Here is a 20,535-nt window from a genome sequence, read left to right as displayed (position 1 = left end):
CATATAGTGCAATTCTTGCCCGGGCTATTCCTCCCCAACTACTGACTGGAATTCAATGAAGCTTTATGGAAAGCTTAACTACCTTGAGGAGATGCGTATGTTATTTGTGGGTTCTGGTTAGATGATTTATTTAGAGAGATATGGCCCTTTGAAATTTTTAAGTTGCTAAACCATCCATCGTATTATTTTGTCCAAAGTTATGCCCCTCAAGACGTTTCCTTTTATCTGAATATATAGTGCAATATTGTGACAAAAAAAACTTTGGGGAGCATCACCCGTCTCCGACGGTTTCTTGTCCTTACATGGCTATATAGAAACCTTGTGAACACTCTAGAAGTCACAATTTTTGCCCAATCATCATGAAACTTTGAGCGCCTTAGGGCCCATGGCCTTCTTGTTTCATCAAATCTTCATGAAACTTGCTCTTGAATGTTTGTCTGGACTATGTTGAGTTTAAATCTGGGTAACGTGCGTAGTGCGCGTTAAAATAAGGCCACACGGTCAATTCTTGAAACACATTGATAGCTTTCTAGAGACCTTATTTATCACTAATAAATCTTGAAGAAGCATGGTCAGAAGGTTTATTATTATCCCCCGCCAGAGGCGGAGGGATATTGTTTTGGCCTTGTCCGTCCGGCCGGCTGTCCTTCCGTCTGTCCGGCACTTTTGTGTCTGGAGCCATATCTTGGAAGTGCTTTGGCGGATTTCATTGAAACTTGGTATGAGTATATATATGCATAAGAGGATGATGCACGCCAAATGGCATTGTACACCATCTGTTAAAAACAGAGTTATGGCCCTTTGTATCTTGAAAAAATGCTTTTTACTATAGGCACTTGTGTGTCCGGAGCCATATCTTGGAAGTGCTTTGGTGGATTTCATTGAAACTTGGTATGAGTATATATATGCATAAGAGGATGATGCACGCCAAATGGCATTGTACACCATCTGTTATAAACAGAATTATGGCCCTTTGTATCATAAAAAAATGCTTTTTACTATAGGCACTTTTGTGTCCGGAGCCATGTCTTGGAAATGCTTTGGCGGATTTGATTGAAACTTGGTATGAGTATATATATGCATAAGAGGATGATGCACGTCAAATGGCATTGTACACCATCTGTTAAAAACAGAGTTATGGCCCTTTGTATCTTGAAAAAATGCTTTTTACTATAGGCACTTTTGTGTCCGGAGCCATATCTTGGAAGTGCTTTTGCGGATTTCATTGAAACTTGGTATGAGTATATATATGGATAATAGGATGATGCCGACCAAATGGCATTGTACACCATCTGATAATAACAGAGTTATAGCCCTTTGTATCTTCAAAAAAATGCTTTTTTTAGTGTCAAATATAACACTCTTGTGTCCAGAAGTATATAGGCGGGGGATATCAATTCAACGAATTTGCTTGTTTACACAGTATTTATGACTGAATGTTATGAATTTTTTTTATCTTGACCAAATCAAGACCAAGTTCAAACATGCATCAAATGCTAGGTCACAAGGTAAAATATTAGAAATATATTGTCACCACTATATATTTCATAATTATGCCTCAATCTTAATAAAAATTTGTCAGAATATTTTTCTTGAAAATGTTTAAGCCAAGTTTGAATCCGGATCATGTGCATCCAAAAACTTTACTTTAAATGAAATCTTGCTTTCAGATTTAGAGAACAATACTTGCTCCTATAGAATCCACAGGCACAATAATTAGTTAACCCATTTATGCCTTGTGGACTCTCCCATCTTTTTAAATTGGATCAATTTATTTTCAAAATTAGGCATGTCTGGTATATTTATGCCCCCCTTCGAAGAAGAGGGTGTATATTGCTTTGCTCATGTCGGTTGGTCGGTCGGTATGTCGGTCCGTCCACCAGGTGGTTTCCGGATGATAACTCAAAAACGCTTGGGGCTAGGATCATGAAACTTCATAGGTACATTGATCATGACTTGCAGATGACCCCTATTGATTTTGAGGTCACTAGGTCAAAGGTCAAGGTCACCGTGACCCGAAATAGTAAAATGGTTTCCGGATGATAACTCAAGAATGCATACGCCTAGGATCATGAAACTTCATGGGTAGAATGATCATGACTCGCAGATGACCCCTATTGATTTTGAGGTCACTAGGTCAAAGGTCAAGGTCACGGTGACCGGAAATAGTAAAATGGTTTCCAGATGATAACTCAAGAACGCATACGTCTAGGATCATGAAACTTCATGGGTAGATTGATAATGACTTGCAGATGACCCCTATTGATTTTGAGGTCACTAGGTCAAAGGTCAAGGTCACGGTGACCGGAAATAGTAAAATGGTTTTCGGATGATAATTCAAGAACGCATACGCCTAGGATCATGAAATTTCATAGGTAGATTGATCATGACTTGCAGATGACCCCTATTGATTTTGAGGTCACTAGGTCAAAGGTCAAGGTCACGGTGACCCGAAATAGTAAAATGGTTTCAGGATGATAACTCAAGAACGCATACGCCTAGGATCATGAAACTTCATGGGTAGATTGATAATGACTCGCAGATGACCCCTATTGATTTTGAGGTCACTAGGTCAAAGGTCAAGGTCACGGTGTTCCGAAATAGTAAAATGGTTTTCGGATGATAACTCAAGAACGCATACGCCTAGGATCATGAAAAATTCAAATTTCATAGGTAGATTGATCATGACTCGCAGATGACCCCTATTGATTTTGAGGGCACAAGGTCAAAGGTCAAGGTCACGGTGACCCGAAATAGTAAAATGATTTTTGGATGATAACTCAAGAACGTTTTTGCCTAGGATCATATAAGGTACATTGATCGTGACTCGCAGATGACCCCTATTGATTTTCAGGTCACTAGGTCAAAGGTCAAGGTCACAGAGACAAAAATCGTATTCACACAATGGCTGCCACTACAACGGACAGCCCATATGGGGGACATGCATGTTTTACAAACAGCCCTTGTACTTGTCATACAAACTGAAAATTATTGTTTTTGCTTTCTTTTAACTTGCTAATTTAAGTATACTTATTTGTATAAGTGAAAACTAATGTGTTGTACATTAAATGAAATGACACTATTAAGGAGGTCCATATAAATACCTGAATCCACATCACATAATGTTTGTCATGAAACTGGATGGAAAATTGATAGATTTGTGAGTCTGTAGTAGCTGTATGGTTATGGTTTGTAGTTGCTCTAACAGCAAATCTGTCTCATTACATTAGCTTGGGCGTGTGATTTTTCGAAGCATGCTGAAACATAATAAGACATTCTGACTTGATAGAAATACGTTTTAAAAATCCACTAAGGTTATCTATTAATGTTAATAAAAGGATGTTTTAGTCTGCAATATGTATCCTGAATATTTAACAGCAAAGTATATAGAGAAATGTGTGTTTTACTTGAATTGGTAAATGTGTATTATAATTATGTCAGAAACTAAACTTTTGTTTTTCTAAGATTTAATTTTCATAAATTCAGAAAAGGTTTATTTGGTACGTGTTCTTTATTAGCCTGTCTGACCTGCCCTTGACCTACATGTAACCCACATCATACAGCCTCTAAGGCACCAAACTACACAATATTTTAAAAACATATCCTTGTTAAACATAAATTATAATGTAATAGAAACTTTCCCTATTAAGCATGAAATTTGGGGCAATATCTATATTTGGGGGATAGTTATGTCTCAAAAGTTGTGGGAAAGTGAAACACTCATTATCACTCAATTTTATAGAGTTTAAAGAATTACTGCATATTTATGCCCCCCATCAAAGAAGAGGGTTTTTTTTGCTTTGCACATGTCGGTCGGTCGGTCTGTCGGTCGGTCTGTCGGTCGGTCCGTCCACCAGGTGGTTTCCGGATGATAACTCAAGAACGCTTGGGGCTAGGATCATGAAACTTCATAGGTACATTGATCATGACTCGCAGATGACCGCTATTAATTTTGAGGTCACTAGGTCAAAGATCAAGGTCACGGTGACCCGAAATAGTAAAATGGTTTCCGGATGATAACTCAAGAACGCTTAGTTAGGCCTAGGATCATGAAACTTGATAGGTAGATTGATCATGACTCGCAGTTGACCCCTATTGATTTTCAGGTCACTAGGTCAAAGGTCAAGGTCACAGTGACTCGAAATAGTAAAATGGTTTCTAGATGAGAACTCAAGAATGCTTAGGCCTAGGATCATGAAACTTTATAGGTACATTGATCATGACTGGCAGATGAACCCTATTGATTTTCAGGTCACTAGGTCAAAGGTCAAGGTCACATTGACTCGAAATAGTAAAATGGTTTCTGGATAATAACTGTAGAATGCTTACGCCTAGGATCATGAAACTTCATAGGTAGATTGATCATGACTGGCAGATGACCCCTATTGATTTTCAGCTCACTAGGTCAAAGGTCTAGGTCACAGTGACAAAAAAACTATTCACACAATGGCTGCCACTACAACTGACAGCCCATATGGGGGGCATGAATGTTTTACAAACAGCCCTTGTTATTTCTATATTTCAAATATTTCTTACAGAAATTCCTTTAAACAAACACCGCAGACCCAGATGAGACGCCGCATCATGTGCCGTCTCATCTGGGTCTACGCTGTTTGCCATTTTTCTAGACGCTAGACATAAATGGGTTAATATCAGTATTAAACACATTGTTAACTGTCATCAGAATTTTACATATTGTAGAATTAATTGATCTGTGTGAACAAGAGAAGAAAGTAAAGCCTCACGCATTTATTTGAATCTTTTAAGGTTTTCACATACTGCTGTGGAGTAGACAAAAAGAAATAGAGCGTAAACAAGCAGAGTTGGAAATGTCATTTAAACAGGCCCTTGGGATGGGAGACTCCAATAACCATGGTAACTCAGTTAAAAGCAAACAGTTATTGAATCCTGGGACGGCTGATGAAAGGACAAGGTTTGGTGCAAGGTCAAGGTCAAAGAAATCGAAAATGGATAGTGATACAGACGATTTGAAGAAGAAGTTATCAAAGGTAAAGTCTAAAACAAAGAATGTCATGGATGAAGACCTAAAGAAAAAGAAGAAATAATGAATGTTAAATCTGTTACACAAATGAACAGTTTAATTAAAGAATCATAGTAAAACCTTTATGTTGTGGATATTTATTAGTAAATTATAATTTACCCATTAAATAAATAGTTCATTTTATAAAACTCTGAAGTAAGCATGGACATGTTTAAAAAGAAAGTATTCATTCTATACAACTTTGGACCAATGTTTTCTAGCTTAATATGTGAGCACATGACTTTTCTCCTTTCCAATGGATAATCAATTCGAATAAGAGTTAAAATGGTATACAAATATTTTTTCATATATTTAAGATTATTTTAGATAATTAAATAATAAAGTACATTGAATACATAGACCTGATGATTAGAAAATATGACACGAGTCAAACTTCAGAAACTTAGCTCTTTAAGTGCTGAAACCGAATTTTGAAGGCCTTTGCAAACAGAACATGGCGTCTCATCAGGATCCAAACTGTTTGCTATTCTAATAGCATTCTTTGAAAAAAATCAATGAAAATGCTAATTTTAAAAATTTAGCAGACAACATTTTAGCAGATGACAAATTTCCCAGCATGCAAAGGGTTAACAACTGATGCTCTTGTGACGGTGTAAGTGCTTCATAAGAAAACGTCTGTTACTATTACCAACAGACTGCTTTATCTTCGTAAACATGTTAAGGTCATTGAGGAAGGTTGCTTGACGGAAAATGTATGTAATGTTATCCAAGCTGGATGGACGGTTTCATTTTCTCCGTTGCTGTACATGTGTATATGTTTATAAAAATGACCGAAAATGTATGTAGTGTTATCTTAGCTGGATGAACAGTTTCATTTTCTCCGTCAATGTTGCTGTATATATATGTTTATATAAGTTTGTGCATGCGTATCTTGTGTTATGCCATCAATAAATAAAGAAATAATAGTTAATGACTCAAAATTCTAAACTGTTGTCTCATAGTATACTATGTATTTTGGAATACAAATTTTGTATCAATTATTCTCGGCTTTAATGATCGAAATATAACATGGTACTTATTATACTCCGCCATAGGCGGAGGGATATTGTTTTGGCGTTGTCCGTCCGTACGTCTTTCCGTCCGTCTGTCTGTCTGGAGCCATATCTTGGAAGTGCTTTGGCACATTTCATTGAAACTTGGTATGAGTATATATATATATGGATAAGAGGATGATGCACGCCAAATGGCATTGTACACCATCTGTTAAAAATGGAGTTATGGCCCTTTGTATCTTGAAAAAATGCTTTTTTGAGCGTCAAATATAACACTTTTGTGTCCAGAAGCATATTGGCGGGGGATATAAATTCAACGAATTTGCTTGTTACTTTGTTAATTACATGTTAAAAATGAATTGCACCAAAACTTAAATGGCGCTGCCTAGCCTCCAACAAAATATTATTTCACCAGTTAAAAAAAACAATACTGAAATATATTTGATTTATACATATCTCCGCTGTTCAATACTAGATGACAAGAAACTGGCAGACACAAACATGTACAGCGTGAAAAAGATGATGTCTTTATTGTTATTTTATATTGAATATATTGGTGGAAAAATGTTACTTGCATGTCTTTTTGTATACCATAAGCATTATTAACTGCGACCAAACAACAATCTTATCTATCAATACACAAGTGAGAAAGGAACTCGCGTCGTCTTATCTCGATAATCTCGTCCACACATGTGCAGTAAATGTTCTACTCAAAACAAAGATCTATCTAGACACATGTCTATGTACAGATGTTTGATGTTTCCAATCTGTGTTAATAGATAGATCTTTGGATCAAATATCTAAGCAGCTGGTATACATGAAAACAACCCTTGCATTTTGTAAGTTAATTTTCATACATCATTTTGAAGTTATACAACACGCCATATATATTCATACATTAATGACATATATGGGCTGTGCAAGGTGAAAAAGGTGTAACTGTTAAATGCATATGCAAAACGACCCTTTCCGCCTATGGTAAATTTGATTTTTTCTATGAAGAAACATTCTTCAAACGAAAAATATGATAAAAGCAGAATGTGTCGTCCCTGGTTAGCCTGTGCTGACTGCACGGACTTACCTGGGACGACACTAAACGAACATGCCTTAAACCCCTTTTTCATACAACATGTCCCATATATATTCATGATTGGAAATAATGTGTAACAAGTGAAAGAAGAAACTATAAGCACGCGAGTGACGTTAGCTCACGTCAGAAAGCTAGAAACATACCAATATCTAGCTAGTCGTAAGTCATTTGAAATTGGATTTCTAAAGAAATAACGGCAAAAGGAAAGTACAAAGTTTAGGTACAGAAATTGTCTCTGGTGAATACCTTGTCGAAAAATAGAAATTTCACCAGGCGCATTGTAAGTTCCACCTTCAGGCCCGTACCCAGACACTGGGCCCAGGGGCTCGGGCCCCCCAGCTGGCTGTCGAGTTATGATTTTTAGCTCCACTGGCCCTTTGGCCAGCGGGGCTTATGTCATGGTCCTGTGTCCGTCTTGTGTGCGTGCGTCCATGCGTGCGTGCGTTAACTTTTTCTTTAAACATCTTCTCCTAAACTACTGGTCCAATTCTGATGAAATTTCTCAGGAATGTTCCTGTGGTGAACCTCTTTCAAATTTGTTCAAATTATGCCCCTGAGGTCAAATTTGACTTGCCCCGGGGGTCAAAAAATTGAAAATTTGCTTATATAAGGCCTATTTTGTGCAAACTTTATAAATCTTCTTGTCAAGAACCATTGGGCCTAGGGCTACCAAACTTGGTATGTAGTGACATCTTATAGTCCTCTACCAAGTTTGTTCAAATTATGCCCCTGGGGTCAAATTTGACCCTGCCCCGGGGGGTCAAAAAATTGAAAATTTGCTTATATAAGGCCTATTTTGTGAAAACTTTAAAAATCTTCTTGTCCATAACCATTGGGCTTAGGGCTACCAAATTTTGTATGTAGTGACATCTAATAGTCCTCTACCAAGTTTGTTCAAATTATGCCCCTGTGGTCAAATTTGATCCCGCCCTGGGGGGTCAAAAAATTGAAAATTTGCTTATATAAGGCCTATTTTGTGCAAACTTATAAAATCTTTTTGTCCATAACCATTGGGCCTAGGGCTACCAAATTTGCTATGTAGTGACATCTTATAGTTTTCTACCAAGTTTGTTCAAACTATGCCCCTGGGGTCAAATTTGAACCTGCCCCGGGGGTTAAAAATTGAAAATTTGTTTACATAAGGCCTATTTTGTGCAAACTTAAAAAATCTTATTGTCCATAACCATTGGGCCTAGGGCTACCAAATTTTCTATGTAGTGACATCTTATAGTCTTCTACCAAATTTGTTCAAATTATGCCCCTGGGTTCACATTTGACCCTGCCCAGGGGGGGAGGGGTAAAAAAATTGAACATTTGCTTATATAAGGCCTATTTTGTGAAAAATTTAAAAATCTTCTTGTCCATAACCATTGGGCCAAGGGCTACCAAATTTGGTATGTAGTGACATCTTATTGTCCTCTACCAAGTTTGTTCAAATTAAGCCCCTGGGGTCAAATTTGACCCTGCCCCGGGGGGTCAAAAAATTGAAAATTTGCTTATATGAGGCCTATTTTGTGCAAACTTTAAAAATCTTCTTGTCCATAACCATTGGGCCTAGGGCTACCAAATTTGGTATGTAATGACATCTTATAGTCCTCTACCAAGTTTGTTCAAATTAAGCCCCTGGGATCAAATTTGACCGTTCCCCAGGGGTCACAAAATTGAACATATGCTTATATTGGGCCCATTTTGTGCAAACTATAAAAATCTTCTTGTCCATAACCATTGGGCCTATTTCTATCAAATTTGGTAGGTTGTGACATCTAATAGTTCTCTACTTAGTTTTTTCAAATTATGCCCCTGGGAACAAATTTGACCTTGCCCCAGAGGTCACAAAAATGAACATATGCTTAAATAAGGCCTATTTTGTGCAAACTTCAAACCACTTCTTGTTCTTAATTATAAAGCCTATGGCTACTAAATTTGGTATGTTGTGATATCTAATAGTTCTCTACCAAATTTGTTCAAATTATTCCCCAGGGCTCAAATTTGACCCTGTCCCGGGAGGTCACAAAACTGAACATATGACGTTTACCAGGGGAGATTACTGCGGCCGTGTGGCTGTGACCAACAACAACAACAACATCTTGTAAACATGAGATAAAACCCTGTCATTTAGTGCCATTTTAGATCAGATGGTGACTGCTTACAAAGGAATTGAAGTAAGAACATGTGTTCTGAATGTTTTTCTTATAAACTGAAAAAAAGTCGGGATTTATTTAAATTGACCTTATCGCAACATCCGGGCACTTGCGTCAGTTAGAGTTACATGCCCCTTGACGACGGTGAAAACAAAAGCGCTGTCGCCATTTTATTTGCATTGAAATATTTAACACTGCTCGCAATTTACTTAAGTTAAGGCACATCTTCGCGACCATTTTTTAGAATAAAAATACCCAGAAATAGAAATTCTTTCATTATAAATTTCATTTAATGAACGAACACAAATAAGGATGAAAACAAACAACCAATACATTTTAAATATATGCAACATATAGTAGCTGATTTGAACCTCTATATTTGTTACCTTATTACCTTGTTACGTATTAAATAAATTATCATGATCAATGTTATTGTTTTTATTTAATTCACACCAATTTCGACACTTTTTGTTTCCGCATGTTAGGTATTTGAATGCCCCTTTCTTCATCACAAACCGATTATCTCGTTATGATCGGATACTGTCCAGACAAAGAAAACACGGTGTTATAAAGCCAGCTGGGGACCTATACTTGGGGCTCTGCATAAACCACATGTGGTCATTAAACCTAATTTATGATACCTCTTTGTCATCTCTTGTCATACTGAGCAGTCATTTTAGCAAAATTTTTAATGCCGAAATAATTAAATATACAGTTGCTTTAAAAAAACACGTTGACACCTTAAATAAACATTTAATTAAATTAAATGCAATACTTTTCATTTGATTGTTTGCATCAGTCTTAAAATCGTGTTAGCTTTTGTATTCTGGTGTTTAATTGCCCCTTTGTTTTGCATAATCCGATTATCTGGTTTTGATCAAATATTGTCCAAACTTAACTGACAAAAAGGTGTCATAAACCACACTGGGTGGTCCAGACAGTGTCATTTAACACGATAGATGCCACCATGTCTCCTCTTTCTTGTAGTATTAAGCAGTCATTTGGATGAATAATTAACGCCGATGTACTTAACAGTTGCTTAAATTAGATATGTGAAATATGGTCAAATATAAAGTCATGTCCAATTTAGATTATCAGAAATTTACACCGTAAAGATACTAGCCCGATTAATTTATTAAAGTATTTAATAATTATAAAATTTACGTAAAAAAACAAGTAACGTATTTAGCGTGTATCAGTTAATTAAAAAGACGTCATTCCGTATTAAGATTTAATGTTACGACAATAAACGGTCGAGCTCATAAAACAGAAATTACGTTTGACAGCAACGGGGGTAAATAATGTTTGAAAAACAAATATTTATACAGATATATGTGTGTTAATTTTAATATTTGTCACTCGTACTCATTACAATGAACACAACTAAGGCTTTCAGTGAGTCATGTACCAGATGTCCCTACGTATTTTACAGCTTCACATTAGCATGATAAATTGACATAGTAGAAATATAATAATAAGGTATCCGGAGAAGTGCCCCCCCGGAGAACTGCCCCCCGGAGAAATGCCCCCTTATTTTAAAGGTGGCGGAGAGGTGCCCCCCCATCAAATCGGTAGGGGCGGAGAATTGCCCCCCTGTCAGAATTTAGTAGGCGGATATCTGCCCCCCCATCAAATCTGTAGGGGCGGAGAACTGCCCCCCGGTGTCATATAGTTATTAGTTACGTAGTAAAAACAATACTTACGGGTAATTTTACGTTATCGCCGTACACATTTTATCCGGTAACAATTTAATTTCAGTACAAGTATATTACCATTTATCGAACTGAATAACACAAAATGTCTAGAGGTATGTGATAATACTGTTTAAGGCCCTTGGTACGCATCTGCACCACTCACTATACATGAATGCCTTGTAAAAGTCGTGTTTTAATAAGAGCGCGAAACATAGTCGAGATCCACACAGGAAACGCGTGCGTGTTAATACTGGCAATGTGTTGCAACTAAATATAGACGTGCAACTCGGTACTTATGGAGGAAAAGTTACATCGGAATTAATTTACATTATAAAGATAGTATTGACCCATGGAAAAAAAGTTAATTGACATATAAAAAAGTAAATTAATTGGCAAGGCAAAGGCAATAATTTAGCTGACTTGAAGAAAAAAATGAAGTGAAGTTGAATTTATAAGCAATGTATTTATGTTGTTTAGTTAATTCATGTCTTCTAGCACCTTATCCGTCGGTAGCATCGCCAGACCGTCGAGTCGTCCGCAGTTTGCATTTTGAGCAGATCATGTCGACATGCCAAACAAACAAAATCGGTAACAGTTGCTTTAATTAGCAGCTTATAAGGCAGGCAGAGAACTTGTTACCGTTAACGATAAGTACCGCGATCTTTTAATCTTTTAATTGGTAGACCGGACCGACCTTAATTGTTAAGAACTTGTTAGCTTTGAATAAAGCCGCATACGGGTTTATTATATTGAACCGTCCAAATCCGTAATTGGCGAAAACAAACAAATAAATTATTGTTTTCAGCTGGCATAAGGATGGATTAAATTGCATGCTAATTGTTTGTTTTTATTACGGGGAAAATATCAAATAATTCAGCCGCGAAAACTTTTTATTAGCAAAAAGTTATTTGTTTTTCTTTGTTCACATTGACGAAAATCACGTGATTATAAAGTTGGCGACGTGACGACGTCCATGCCGAGGTAGGTATTTTATGCCGTTTTAAAACTTTTATTACTTGTACAACTTTATATTACTTTTGAAATTTCACTCAATTTCCATACATAATAGCAAGAAAGTTACTGGCGTTATTGTCATTATAATACTCGCTTTATATATCACCGCTATTTCTTTAATTAGGGGGCACTTCTCCGGGTCATCAATTCTGACAGGGGGGCAGTTCTCCGCCCCTTATTAATCAGCAGGGGGGCAGTTCTCCGCCCTATACAAAAACAGTGAGGGGGCAGTTCTCCGCCCAGTGAAAAATCTTTGGGGGGGCAGTTCTCCGGGGGGCACTTCTCCTAGAGCCTAATAATAATGTTCGAAGATGAATGAACCCTGAAAAGAACGACAATACTCATTACATCAACATCTACAAGGATACTCCCATTATTACAGAATAAACGAATTTACCCGGTGTCTCAGTGAGAAAGTTAATCATGAATGTCGCCGCACTCGATCATCGGCCACTTGGTCGGGTCATTTTTCCAACATCCAGCTTGCAATTTGTACGGACATTCATTTAGTCCAATTAGTTTTATTTTCTGATCATATCGGGCTTTCGAAGTGCAATCTAACCCTTCATAATAGTCAAAAGACATTTTAAACACCAATTACAGGACATTTAATTACTTATCGACTTACCAATAGGAATGCAATTGACGAAATATCAGCAGAGGTGCTCAATCAGCGTAGTAAATCGACCGTATCTAGGGCATTGTTTTCACCGTCGCTAAGGGACTGCCCCTTTTGTGACGTCATCGCGATAAGGTCAGCACAAATTCCATGTACATAATTATTTCCATAAAAGTCAATATATGATTCTGCATTGTAAACTCAAACTTTGTATCCAAGAGAAGTTGTTGGAATTAATGAAGTGCAATGTTCTTAACTGTCTATATGCTGCTTTTTAATAACTAATGATTAATTGTTCCATTTGTGAATTGTGATTCATGAATTGTGGAGATATGATTGTCAATTGCTCAACGATCTATATAAATTTCTGATCATTTTATTATTTTCTTAATATAAGTTATGAATTGATCTTAGAAGTCCTATGTATTACTTAATTAAATACATTTATAAATATAAGAAATAATCTTTAGATTATCATAATATCCTCAGGCCTGTTGGTCTAAGGGATGTGTGGGTTGTTAATTATATGTATGCCCATCTTCGAAGAAGAGGGTGTTTATTGTTTTGCACATGTCGGTCCGTCCGTCATCCGTATGTCCGTCCACCAAATGGTTTCTGGATGATAACTCAAGAACGCTTAGGCCTAGGATCATGACACGTCAAAGGTACATTGATCATGACTCGCAGATGACCCCTGCTGATTTTGAAGTCACTAGGTCAAAGGTCAAGGTCACGGTGACCCGAAATAGTAAAATGTTTTCCGGATGATAACTCAAGAACGCGTATGCCTATGATCATGAAACTTGATAGGTACATTGATCATGACTCGCAGATGAACCCTATTGATTTTCAGGTCACTAGGGCAAAGGTCAAGGTCACGGTGACCCGAAATAGTAAAATGGTTTCCGGATGATAACTCAAGAACGTTTAATGCCTAGGATCATGAAACTTCATAGTTGCATTGATCATGATTCGCAGATGACCCCTATTGATTCTCAGGTGAAAGGTCAAGGTCACTGTGACCCGAAATAGTAAAATGTTTTCTGGATGATAACTCAAGAACGCTTATTCCTAGGATCATGAAACTTCATAGGTACATGGATCATGACTCGCAGATTACCCCTATTGATTTTCAGGTCACTAGGTCAAAGGTCACGGTGACTCAACTTAGAAAAATGGTTTCCGGATTATAACTCAAGAACACTTACGCCTAGGATCATGAAACTTCATAGGTACATTTATCATGACTCGCAGATGACCCCTATTGACTTTCAGGTCACTAGGTCAAAGGTCAAGGTCACGGTGACTTCACACAAAACAATGGTTTCCGGATGATAACTTAAGAAAGCTTACGCCTAGGATCATGAAACTTCATAGGTACATTAATCATGACTCACAGATGGACCCCTATTGATTTTCAGGTCACTAGGTCAAAGGTCAAGGTCACAGTGCCAAAAAATGTATTCACTCAATGGCTGCCACTACAACTGACAGCCCATATGGGGGGGCATGCATGTTTTACAAACAGCCCTTGTTTTAGATGATTCTTTACAAAGAAAGATGCTACTATTGTATTTGTTATAAATGTGTGAAAGGCTCTAAGAAGGAACCAGAGATTATTAACCCTTTACCAAACACCCAACAGGATTTTACGGGTTTATAGCTGACGACTTTATAAAAAATTATGATAAAATGAGAAATTGCTCAAGATGAGCAGTTTCTCCTTTTATCACAATAATTTCTACCCTACCTGATTATTTCCTTAATATTCCATTACAATTTAATTGTCGTCTGCAACCTTTTTCAAATTGGGAAAGTCCAAAATGTGTAGTTTGGTAAAGGGTTAAGGCATTTTGATTCCTACGGGTCTTGTGAATCTGTTTCAAATTAAATGCGTATATTTGAACTTCAGCATCTAAAAATATGTGAAATAGAAAGAACGACAATATCTTTTGGAGAGATAAATGTACCTACGTTATAAGCAATGGGACTGTGCTTCAAAGGAACAATTCACTGGCTTTTTAGTCTGTTTAGTTAACACGGTAGTAACTTTTTCCATATATAAAAATGCTCACCCTTCCAACTTTAAGCGCCTAATGGGACGAGGGATGGACAGAGAAAGTCACATGCTTGAGTACATTTCAACCCATGCGCATTGCGCGTTTTTTTCGCATAAAAACAGTGGAGCGATACAGGGCCATCATGGCCCTCTTGTTTAATAATGGGACTACTGTAAATTTTCTCACATGAAAGGGCCCACAGTACACTTCCCTGCAATACAAATGTGCAGATGTGTTTTATTGCCCCTGATACACAAGGGGATTAGCGCTAATTTACTCGCCAGTGGAGATAAGCCCCTAGGCATTGTTTTCTTATCACCTTGTACTCACATCCCCGATCTGTCAATTACCCATTGTGCTCAATGCTTCATCTTTTGATGGTGGGTGTAACACGTCTTTTGATTGGACAAGGAAAGAGAAACAATGAATGGATGGAACTGATACAGAAGGTCGTAGGTCTGAACGATAATAGTGTTTTCTCTCTTGAATTCAAACCTATTCTAGAGTCATAGCTTATTAAACATTTCTGTGAAAACTGTGTTGTATATGATAAACATTTTATAATGAATTTACTTTGAAATTTAAAGAGAGGAGGTTTGATTTCAAAGAGAAAATACTAGTAGGTTATATGTCAGTTACTGACATATAACCAAAGTAGTATTTTCTCTTTGAAATCAAACCTCCTCTACAGTCAAACTTTATGTTACATTTCATAATAAAGGTTTTTTAGTTTCAAAGGTTGCTTTTACTTCTTTATAAAGTGTAATACATTTCTGAAATCTAAAGCTTTAAGCATGTGTGTGAATTTCACACCAAGGGGTCATTGATAATGCATGTCACGCTTTTTTTGACCATTTTTACCCCGGCATGTCACAAACTGTCACAAAATCTTCGACCCCCTTCCCTAAAGTAAATCACAAACTCACACTTTCGAACATTTTTTTTTAATTAATACTTAATTTCAATTTAATCTTAAACTCAATTCACTATTAAACCGTATTAAAATTTCACTTCCCGGTAAAAGAACTTTCACATTACAGGCTTTTATAACTGTAGGATTGTTACGATGAGCAGTATGAATATTTATCCACGTGTTAACCTCTAATAAAAACAAAAGTATAATTAAGATTTTCTTTCAACCCTTTACTAACTAAAAATGAAACAGTCCCAATTATTTCGTCATTGAAATATGTGTGGAGGTTGTGCCTATTGAATAAGCCGGCCCAGCCAAGTTGCCTATTAAACATTCGAACAACAGAATCAGGAGATACGCAATGCGTCTTTTTTTTACATAAAACTAATTCAAATGTTTCACAAATTTTTGAAAATTATTTTAAATTCTACTAAAGAAATAATAAATAAATTATACATTTTTTTAAATAAATGTGTGACATCACACATGGCCTGACCCCCTCCCCCATGTCACAAACAATCACTTTCTTACTCACCCCCCCCCCCCCCCACCTCGAGCGTGACATACTTTATGGACGGCCCGTAATGGTTAAAGCTTTAGTCTTCAGAAAGGTGCTGATTTACTTGTTATATATCCATAAATTTATCACACAACATATGTTTCTATATGCATTAAAATTCACCTTGAACAGTGCCTAATAAAAAAAATCTATTCGGGAGGGGCAACCCCTCCCGCACCCTCCCCATTTGGGCCCCCCAGTCAACATTTCCTGAGTACGGCCCTGAGCTTCACGTGCAAGGGTTCCCGCGTTTGTACAAATGAATTCGACGTTTTCGTGCTGCAGTTGAGACTTTTATATGATGCAAACATTTATTGAAATAGCGTCATCAAAATATAGGAACCAATATCTTCCTTTAATGCTTACCAAATTATTGCAGTTTTACATGCATCCTCTGAGATCTTTCGGAGTTACGGAAATGTACGAGATATTACGATATTACACGAAGTGCATTAGAGGTCTTAACCCTTAAAATAAGGTCCATTATTCCTCACAGAATATTAATGATCTGCTCGAGAAATGGTGGGGTGCGCTTCCGCAAGAACTTGAATAAAAACCTTAGATTTTTACATTTGTCCGACCTGAAACCACCTTGTTGGGTAACAATGAATTTATATTGGATTATTATATGTTATCAGGATAGCTAATATTACCATACTTGTAATAGACTATTTGTTGAGTGTACATTATGAGTACTGCTTAAGCTTTGTTTAAACCTTTTTATTCTAACTCGATTGCAATTAAAGTACGTATTACTTATTTGAAGCGATCTCGCGCTCTGTTCTGGGTCCAACAAATCAGTATTTGATGTCTGTGGGTGAGCTCTATAGAACGCTCCCATATTGTGATCAAACCCCTGACTTCCTGGTCGCTAGGCGGACACCATATCAATTACAATTTGGGCTTTGTATTTTGACATACGACACACAATACCCAAATCACTTGTTTGTTATCGTAGGTAAACACGCGTTTTTGAATAGGCAGAGCGATGTTATTCGATATGCATTTAGAATGCGAATATGATAATACCACTTAACGCATTACAATAGCAAACAAACCGAAGTTCGTCATCGCCATGCCAGGCAACGGTTCACATTATGTTGATGACGCACTATTGCTGTAAAGGCTGATTTAATTGAGTTTTTGAAAGTTTATTTTCATTTATTTCTTATGGGCGTGCATTTTAATGAATTCATATAATGCAGAAACTGAAAGTGTGTTCATGACGCATCCTTGCTCTAAAGGCAAATTGAAATCGCATTCAATATAATAATTCCTTTGAAAGTTTATTTTCACTTCTTACGTCCTAGTAGTTATGTGCGCAAATTTAAATACATTGATATAGGTAAGACATATCATCGTGTCTATCAAAGAAAAACAAAATACTGCAATCGTGTTTCTAAATGACGGGATAGTGATTTAACAAATGATTCAATGGTATTCCCTTATATGTAAACCTTAACTAATAACTCTTGGGTTGTACCAAAAGTTTCATTTTAACACTGCTCAATTTAAATTTCTCTATCTTAATATATGTTAATACGGATTCTTATAATCGAGATGTATTCAGTTTCATGTTATCGTGTTTAGTATACGTGCTATTGTGTTGTGTTTATCAAATTATTATCGTATCGAAATGTTACGCTTTCTTAAACCTGTTTACTAACATGAGTATTTATAGGTCGCCGTGGTGTAATGGATATGGTGTCCGCCTAGCGACCGTGAGGTCTCGGGTTCGATCCCCACCGTGGGAGCGTTCTTTAGATCTCCCCCAAAGACATCAAGTACTGGTTCTAGGCCCAAGAAACGGACGCGAGCGCGTTTATATAAGCCTTGGGCTTTCGACGCAATCGAGCTAAACTAAATAGGTTTAAAACTAACATGAGTATGCATGTACTAAGATACGATTATAACAATGCTCATTTATGTATTTATGATTGGTGCAATGTAAATTAATCTAGATCGGGAAGTGAATAGAAAGCATCGGGAAGTGAATAGATAGCATGTATGTTGAGTTCACCGTAGGTCGAACTGCCGGAGGCAAAACATTGTGATCACCCAATCTTCGACATCCGTCGACTAACGTAGGCGGCGTATGGTATGCTTTAGCTTTTAGCTCGTTACCAATCTAGAGGCTATTACGGTGTATTTCATTTCATCTTTGTGACTCTTTGTCAGAATGTTGATATTGGTAATATTTAAACCTAGGTCACCAGATTAATCCTTGAAAAATGAATCACCATAGAAGCCAAATGTATGACTCAATCGTTTTGAACATTGGTCAAAGTGTTTTCTAAACAATATATCTAGGCCGAGTGCAAATTTGGGTCAGCGTTCGTAGACTAGGTAAACAGGGTTAATGTAAAAAAACATCAATATAACTTTTATGTCTCAATATTAATGCAACTTGGTTAGAATGTTCATTTTGACATTTTAAGCTGAGTTTGAATCTGGATCGCGTGCGTCAAAACAGTAGGCTAGTTGCTAAAATCTTAGAAAATCATAGTTATCACTATAATTGCCACATATATGATTCAATTTTAATAATAACATATCAGAAATAATTTGACGATATCTAGAACGACTTCAAATTTGGGTCACTTTTAGAATCATGTCTAGGCTCATTTTGAACTTGGGTATGTGCGTCTAAAAACTAAGTCACCATAACAAATTGGAAAAAAAACTTGTTACCTGTCTTGACGCTACATGGCCCAGTCTCGATGAAAATTGGTCAGAATTTGTATCTTAACAATATACAGGCCACGTTGTTTGACTGTAGATCGAGTTTGGCCTGGGTCACTGGGTCAAATATTCAACTATTGGTGTCCGTTGATTTTAAGAATTAAGGGCCATCAAAGATGTCTTGCTAAGGTGATAGTTAAGAGCCATCAATGAAATAAATTATAGAAACATATCATTTATTGTAACCCTATTGGCCATTGTCGGCTAAGGTATTACTCTAAAGTACTCCGGGTACTCTTGGGTATTGTACCCGAGTAATATACCCGGGGTAACGAACATATAATAATAAGTATCGCGGAATATGCCTGGGTGCCTTAAAGCGTATTTTCCGTATCTGGGGTTCATGCTAGTGAGTAAAGAGTGCCAGGGATACTTTTGAATAGTACCGGAGCAAATGAAGACTAATTGAGCTCTACCGTGAATGACGCATTTATAGGGAATAGGTTGCCAAATGAGAAAATCGAGATTTAACATGCTGCTTGTATTTAGAGTGATTCAAGGATTAAATTGGGAATACTGACGAGCAATATGGCAGCGAGCCCCCTTGGTCTGTAGGTAATGGGAGGGGACTCGGTCAAAGTTCTGGAGAACAAGTGTAATAGTTTGAGTGACGAAATAAACATATTTGCCTATATTCTGGTCAATCTCATAAAGATCAATATCATCTACAGAATGAGTAACATTTAAGAAGCGTTACCGTATGGGAATGTACTCCATTTACATGACGTATGGTGTTCGGTGCATTAAATAGACATACTGTGGCCGCCTAAGAGCCAATTTCAAAATTCTATTAAAGGGGCCTTTTCACAGATTTTGGCTTGTATTGAAGTTTGTCATTTGATGCTGTATATTGATAAATGTAAACATTGGGTCTTAAAAGCTCCAATAAAAAAATCAAGAATAAAATTAAAGAACAGAAAAAAGTAACCCTCAACTGGGCTCGAACCACTGACCCCTGGAGTAAAAATCTATCGCTTATACCACTCGGCCATCAGTGCACATGAAATTAGTCATGTATTTAAACTTTATATAAGCAATCCTGGTAGTATCACAAACTATAAAGACAACAACAGAACTCACCAAAGTATTCGATCGTTTCGCGTTTTAACGCTTTATAATGTTCAGAATTTTAAATCGTCAAAAGATGCATATAATCTACAACACAAATTTGCGATTCTGAAACTGCTTTTTTTTTTAATTTTGTCAATTTACCGAAACGTGAAAATGCCCCTTAAAGAATCAAAACAAGTAATTTGTTATCATAACGTTTATTTAATTAGTTCACGAAAATTAAAAATTGGTAGATGCAAGTTTTAGGGAATACTGGCTTGTGTGAGCATGGGGATCATTGCTGGGTAAGAGACTGTCGTAGTAGACCATGTAGAAGATTATATACCAGACTGAAATAAAACAGTTGTAAGGGGATCGTTAAAGTAATAAAACCACGAAGATAATCACGCGAAAAAATCGTGTACCGCGCTAGAGGCTCGTTCATAGCTATAAGCAAAGTCACTTGAACGGGTTTATAAAGCAATGCGTGACCGCAACTACATGTTTATCATTCAAGCGGACCTGTGGTTTTGTCTTCACACACTGGTGTCAGAATTCAGGGTTCGCTAGTTCAACCCATCGTTTAACCCTAATTTGCT

At 36.9% G+C, this 20,535-nt stretch overlaps 3 protein-coding genes across 4 annotated transcripts in view; 2 read left to right on the top strand and 1 right to left on the bottom strand.

The window, feature by feature from the left end:
- LOC127832055 (DNA damage-binding protein 2-like) overlaps window positions 1–5,972 on the top strand; it is a 31,556-nt gene extending 25,584 nt beyond the window's left edge. For both annotated transcript variants that reach the window (XM_052357202.1, XM_052357203.1), the window contains exon 10: window positions 4,768–5,972. In XM_052357202.1, coding sequence (XP_052213162.1) covers window positions 4,768–5,066 — 299 coding nt within the window. In that variant the 3' untranslated portion in view covers window positions 5,067–5,972. The remainder of the gene's footprint in view (window positions 1–4,767) is intronic.
- LOC127832060 (uncharacterized) overlaps window positions 1–20,535 on the top strand; it is a 194,152-nt gene that overhangs the window by 22,608 nt on the left and 151,009 nt on the right. The gene's annotated exons all lie outside the window — the stretch shown is intronic.
- LOC127832059 (triosephosphate isomerase-like) overlaps window positions 1–20,535 on the bottom strand; it is a 199,547-nt gene that overhangs the window by 38,201 nt on the left and 140,811 nt on the right. The gene's annotated exons all lie outside the window — the stretch shown is intronic.

This window comes from Dreissena polymorpha, chromosome 5 (assembly GCF_020536995.1).
Source record: "Dreissena polymorpha isolate Duluth1 chromosome 5, UMN_Dpol_1.0, whole genome shotgun sequence".
In the NCBI taxonomy this organism is placed as follows: domain Eukaryota; kingdom Metazoa; phylum Mollusca; class Bivalvia; order Myida; family Dreissenidae; genus Dreissena; species Dreissena polymorpha.
The sequence above is the reverse complement of the archived record's forward strand: the minus strand, read 5'-3'. Positions and strand labels throughout refer to the sequence as shown.